General features: G+C 43.4%; 1 protein-coding gene across 1 annotated transcript in view; it reads left to right on the top strand.

Annotated features, from left to right (window-relative positions):
* Positions 1-475: 475 nt before the first annotated feature.
* Positions 476-6,951, top strand: part of LOC123487915 (protein RUFY3-like) — a 57,133-nt gene continuing 50,657 nt past the window's right edge. The window contains exon 1 of the mRNA XM_045218896.1: positions 476-988. Within this exon, the coding sequence (XP_045074831.1) occupies positions 676-988 (313 nt within the window). The 5' untranslated portion in view covers positions 476-675. The remainder of the gene's footprint in view (positions 989-6,951) is intronic.

Here is a 6,951-nt window from a genome sequence, read left to right as displayed (position 1 = left end):
ACTTCTGACACCAATGTAATGACCCAGCTGGGTCATAAAGTAAAGAGAGACGGCACCAGGTGTACAGGCAGAACACAGGTTTATTCCTAAATGGCCACAACCCACCGCTAAACCTCGAACATACACAAATAGAACATGTCAAAATCAAGGGTCCCGAACCGAAGAGAAGAGATATGAGACCGCAACCCCTATTTAATCATTCCCAAAATCCCGCGGATTACCCATCATACCCCCAACCTTTCCATCTGTCCTGGCATATTTAACCCCTGCTAGTACCCATGAGAACGATAACACATCCATGAACACAGAACACAATACAGGGTCGTTACAATATATATATATTCTCTGCACATACAATCCCTGAATAAAGTTGTGTTTTAATGCATTTCATTTGTGTAAAATGTTTCGTCAATCAGACGGTTTCTGTATGACAGTTCTGCGTCACGGTTTGCCTACGTCATAGCCTGCACTGCGATTCTCTGAAGTTCGCCGGATACGGACTTTGTGGAGAGCAGACTACAGAATTATAATAAAGAAAAACAGGACATTGCAGAAAATAGGTTTTTATCTATAAAAGAAAGAAGTGAACGAACGAAGTGCGCTTTAGTAGTTCGCTACAATGTTTCTCTCGCACTCTGCTTTTTTGGAAAGGAGTCACATGAATTGGAAGTGAAGATGGCGGAGCGGAGGCTGTTTCAGGATCCACAACTTTCACCAAGTTTGGACGCCTCGGGGGACTCTGACAGAGTACATATTGAAGACAGAGCTCATATTGAAGACAGAGTACATATTGAAGACAGAGCTCATAGTGAAGATGAAAACGGACGTGTTGCCGGCGCCCCGGAGGAGTCTTTCTCTCCGACATCTGTCATCTATTTTAAAGAGGCGCTGAGTTCAGAGAACATCCGGTTCGCCAAGACTGGACTGTCATCTCCCACTGCTGTTCAATATGACTTCAATATCGAAAGAACGTCCAACAAAACGAAAAGTGAGTGTTTTTAAATACGTTATTTAATAATTTGGCTAACTAGTTAGCTAGTTGACAACCAACGCAAGACCATAGCAAGCTAGCTAATGTTAACTGTGTGGTCTAACTACGCTATAAGGTAACCTAACTAATCAAACGATTTGCTGCGATTTTGTCACAACTAGCTAGTCAGATATAGTCAGATTGATGAACATCAATAGCCAGCTAGCTAGTTAATTCTGTGTCACCATGTCAGTAGTTGGTGTTTTGATGTAGCTGGTTAGCTAGGCAGTCATGTTGTTAACAATTAAAACAAGCTTGTTATCTATGCTGGTTGTTTGCTTGCATACCTTATGTGTATAATGTAAAGGACAATGTATGTTTTATGGATAATATTTTGATTTACAGAGTAGGTGAGTTCCATTCCTGACAGGCTGATCAGATTAAATGTCAGCCTCAGAGGCTGATAAATCAGGATGCTGCCTTGTAGGTGGTTTCATAGGTAAAGCTCCCTGCAGGCAGATTAGATCTTTTGGTCACTGTCCTCCCGATCTCTCCATAACCCGTCGAAGTGTAATTATTATAAGCCTTGCATTGACAGGCAGGAGCAGTCTTTCAATCATGCAGTAGCAAGATGCGGTTTTGAGATCAAAGCGAACAACGTTTGCACGTTTGTTGCTAATAATTGCTAGTGAGTTATTTGCCCAGTTATTGCACATTTTTGGTCAGCAATGAAAGTCCTGGAAAAGTCATGGTGTGTACATCAGTGGCGTGTGTGCCAGTGGGCCGTTGCCAGAGGAGAGAGTGAGACATTTGCGCAGCAGGTAAAATAATGTATTGCAACAGATTAACTAGATAATCAGCCAAACTACACAATGTTTTGAGTTGTTAACTATTTAGCTATTAGCATGCATTAATGTCATTGTCATGTCCGATGTCCTAAAAAATAAATTCTAGCATGCTGATGTAACAGTGTTGCTTCCGTCCCTCTCCTTGCCCCAACCTGGGCTTGAACCAGGGACCCTCTGCACACATCGACAACAGTCACCCTCGAAGCACCGTTACCCGTCGCTCCACAAAAGCCGCGGCTCTTGCAGAGCAAGGGAAACAACTACTTCAACGTCTCAGAGCGAGTGACGTCACCGATTGAAATGCTACTAGCGCGAACCGCTAACTAGCTAGCCATTTCACACTGGTTACACTGACTAGACCGGGCGCGCGTGCACCAACGCACATGTTGATTTTGTCGATCCACACCAGACGCGATCAGGACACGTATGTTGATTTTGTCGATCCACACCAGACGCGATCAGGACACGTATGTTGATTTTGTCGATCCACACCAGACGCGATCAGGGCACGTATGTTGATTTTGTCCATCCACACCAGACGTGATCAGGACACGCATGTTGATTTTGTCCATCCAAACCAGACGCGATCAGGACACGCATGTTGATTTTGTCCATCCAAACCAGACGTGATCAGGACACGCATGTTGATTTAGTCCATCCACACCAGACGTGATCAGGACACGCATGTTGAAATATCAAAACGAACTCTGAACCAACTATATTAATTTGGGGACAGGTCGAAACACATGAAACATTCATGGACATTTAGCTAGCTAGCTTGCTGTTGCTAGCTAATTTGTCCTTGGGATATAAACTTTGGGTTGTTAATTTACCTGAAATGCACAAGGTCCTCTACTCCGACAATTAATCAACAGATAAAAGGGTAAACCTAGTTAGTTTCTAGTAATCGCTCCTCCTGTCTTCTTCTTCTTTGTCTTTGGACTTTAAATGGCTCTTGGCAACCAACTTTAAGGTGCATTACCACCACCAACTGGACTGGAGTGTGGACCTCAGTTCATCTTTCAATCACCCACGTGGGTATATTCTCCTAAAAACGAATGAGGAGGCGGGACTTGTAGCGCGTCAAGAATAGAACCAAGTTCTATTTTAGCGCCTGGCTACGCAGACGCTCACGAGCATTGTGGATGCAATGATTGAACAACATGTACGTGTACATTTATTTTGCAACGCGAGCGCATGTAACGCGAGCGGTGTGGTCAGCATGTTAGAATAGCCTAATTGACAAGTAACTCCTATGATGTCAAGATCTCCCCTGAACACTGAATATTTTAAATTTACAAACAGATAACCTATACGGGATTGGCGTCCCTATACCGGGATGGTTGCTGCTCAATATGCGATATGTGACTAGAATGGCGTTGTAAACAACCGCCAACTTTCTGGGACATAGACAAGTCTTATATGGGCAGAAAGCTTAAATTCTTGTTAATTTAACTGCAGTGTCCAATTTACTGAAGCAATTGCAGCTAAAAAAAAATACCATGCTATTCCTAGATAACGATCTGGCCTTTCTCTTGCATTTCAAAGATGATAAAAAAAAAAAAGAAAACGGATGTTTTTTTTGTTTGTATTATATTTTACCAGATCTAATGTGTTATATGCTCCTACGTTAATTTCACATTTTCACAAACTTCAAAGTGTTTCCTTTCAAATGATATCAAGAATATGCATATCCTTGCTTCAGGTCCTGAGCTACAGGCAGTTAGATTTGGGTATTTGGTCATTTTAGGCAAAATTTGAAAAAAAGGGTCCGATCCTTAAGAGGTTTTAACATCTTACTTAGCTACCTCGCCCACCTTAGCCATTTGATGAAAATGTAATGGCGCCGGAGGGGATGGCTGCCGTTTTATGGACTCTTAACCAACTGTGCTATTTTGTGTGTTTTTTTGCATTGTTTGTAACTTATTTTGTACATAATGTTGCTGCTACCGTCTCTTATGACCAAAAATAGCTTCTGGACATCAGAACAGCGATTACTCACCTTGAACTGGATAAATAATTTCTCTTTAATGAGTCTGACGAGAGGGATTTGCTCCAGACACCCGACAGGGCCGTCATTCGCAGTAGAAAGAAAATGAGATATCGCGGAAGGAGATCGGGGTGCCTGGTAAGGAGCCGTGACGAGTGGCTAATTTGCCTTTGCCATCGATACTATTGGCCAACGTACAATCACTTGATAATAAAGTGGACGAACTACAAGCACGTATATCCTACCAACGGGACATTAAAAACTGTAATATCTTATGTTTCACCGAGTCATGGCTAAAAGAAGATATGAATAACATACAGCTGGCGGGTTATACACTGTATCGCCTGAGGTAGAGTACCTCATGATAAGCTGTAGACCACACTATTCAGCAAGAGAGTTTTCATCTATATTCTTCATAGCCATCTATTTACCACCACAAACCAATGCTGGCACTAAGACTGCACTCAATGAGCTGTATAAGGCCATAAGCAAACAGGAAAACGCTCATCCAGAGGCGGCGCTCCTAGTGGCCGGGACTTTAATGCAGGGAAACTTACATCTGTTTTACCTCATTTCTACCAGCATGTTAAATGTGCAACCAGAGGGAAAAAAATCTCTAGACCACCTTTACTCCACACACAGAGACGCATACAAAGCTGTCCCTCGCCCTCCATTTGGCAAATCTGACCATACCTCTATCCTCCTGATTCCTGCTTATAAGCAAAAACTAAAGCAGGAAGCACCAGTGACTTCGGTTAATAAGGAAGTGGTCAGGTGAAGCAGATGCTAACCTACAGGACTGTTTTGCTAGCACAGACTGGAACATGTTCCCGGGATTCTTCAGATAGCATTGAGGAGTACACCACATCAGTCACTGGCTTCATCAATAAGTGCATCGATGTCGTCATCCCCACAGTGACCGTGCGTACATACCCCAACCAGAAGCCATGGATTACAGGAAACATCCGCACTGAGCTGAAGGGTAGAGCTGCCGCTTTCAAGGAGCGGGACTCTAACCCGGACACTTATAAGAAATCCCACTATGCCCTCAGACGAACCATCAAACAGGCAAAGCGTCAATACAGGACTAAGATCGAATCGTACTACACCGGCTCCGACGCTCGTCGGATGTGGCAGGGCTTGCAAACTATTACAGACTACAAAGGGAAGCACAGCCGCGGGCTGCCCAGTGACACGAGCCTTACAGACGAGGCTAAATTACTTCTACACTACCGGTCAAAAGTTTTAGAACACCTACTCATTCAAGGGTTTTTCTTTATTTTTACTATATTCTACAATAGTTAAGACATCAAAACAATGAAATAACACATGGAATCATGCAGTAACCAAAAAATATATTTTATATTTGAGATTCTTCAAATAGCCACCCTTTGCCTTGATGACAGCTTTGCACACTCTTGGCATTCTCTCAACCAGCTTCACCTGGAATGCTTTTCCTACAGTCTTGAAGGAGTTCCCACATTTGCTGAGCACTTGTTGGCTGCTGTTCCTTCACTCTGCGGTCCAACTCATCCCAAACCATCTCAATTTGGTTGAGGTCGGGTGATTGTGGAGGCCAGGTCATCTGATGCAGCACTCCATCACTCTCCTTCTTGGTAAAATAGCCCTTACACAACCTGGTGGTTTGTTGGGTCATTATCCTGTTGAAAAACAAATGATAGTCCCACTAAGCCCAAAGCAGATGGGATGGCGTATCGCTGCAGAATGCTGTGGTAGCCATGCTGGTTAAGTGCCTTGAATCCTAAATAAATCACTGACAGTGTCACCTGCAAAGCACCCCCACACCATCACACCTCCTCCTCCATGCTTTACGGTGGGAACTACACATGCGGAGATCATCCGTTCACCCACACTGCGTTTCACAAAGACACAGAGGTTGGAACCAAAAATCTCAAATTTGGACATTTCCACCGGTCTAATGTCCATTGTTCGTGTTTCTTGGCCCAAGCAAGTCTCTTCTTATTATTGGCGTCCTTTAGTAGTGGTTTCTTTGCAGAAATTCGACCATGAAGGCCTGATTCACACAGTCTCCTCTGAGCAGTTGATGTTGAGATGTGTCTGTTACTTGAATTCTGTGAAGCATTTATTTGGGCTGCAATTTCTGAGGCTGGTAACTCTAATGAACTTATCCGCTGCAGCAGAGGTAACTCTGGGTCTTCCATTCCTATGGCGGTCCTCATGAGAGCCAGTTTCATCATAGCGCTTGATGGTTTTTGCGAGTGCACTGGAAGAAACTTTCAAAGTTCTTGAAATATTCCAGATTGACTGACCTTTATGTCTTATGATGGATTGTCGTTTCTCTTTACTTATTTGAGCTGTTCTTGCCATAATATTGACTTGCTCTTTTACCAAATAGGGCTATCTTCTGTATACCCCCCCGCCCCACCTTGTCACAACACAACTGATTGGCTCAAATGCATTAAGAAGCTGGTTGAAAGAATCTGGTTGAGTGAATGCCAAGAGTGTGCAAAGCTGTCATCAAGGCAAAGGGTGGCTATTTGAAGAATCTCAAATATAAAATATATTTTGATCTGTTTAACACTTTTCTTTGGTTACTGCATGATTCCATATGTGTTATTTCATAGTTTTGATGTCTTCACTATTATTCTACAATGTAAAAATAAAGAAAAACCCTTGAAGTAGTAGGTGTTCTAAAACTTTTGACCAGTAGTGTATGCTTGCTTCGAGGCAAGAAACACAGAAACATGCATGAGAGCACCAGCTGTTCCGGATGACTATGTGATCACGCTCTCCGTAGCTGATGTGAGTAAGACCTTTAAACAGGTCAACATTCACAAGGCCACAGGGGCCAGACGGATTACCAGGACGTGTACTCCGAGCATGCGCCACCAACTGGCAAGTGTCTTCACTGACATTTTCAACCTGTCCCTGACCGAGTCTGTAATACCTACATGTTTCAAGCATAGTCCCTGTACCCAAGAACACCAAGGTAACCTGCCTAAATGACTACCGACCCGTAGCACTCACGTCTGTAGCCATGAAGTGCTTTGAAAGGCTGGTCATGGCTCACATCAACACCATTAACCCAGAAACTCTAGACTCACTCCAATTTGCATACTGCCCCAACAGATCCACAGATGATGCAATCTCTATTGCGCTCC

Source organism: Coregonus clupeaformis, unplaced genomic scaffold, assembly GCF_020615455.1.
Source record: "Coregonus clupeaformis isolate EN_2021a unplaced genomic scaffold, ASM2061545v1 scaf1887, whole genome shotgun sequence".
In the NCBI taxonomy this organism is placed as follows: Eukaryota; Metazoa; Chordata; class Actinopteri; order Salmoniformes; family Salmonidae; genus Coregonus; species Coregonus clupeaformis.
The sequence above is the reverse complement of the archived record's forward strand: the minus strand, read 5'-3'. Positions and strand labels throughout refer to the sequence as shown.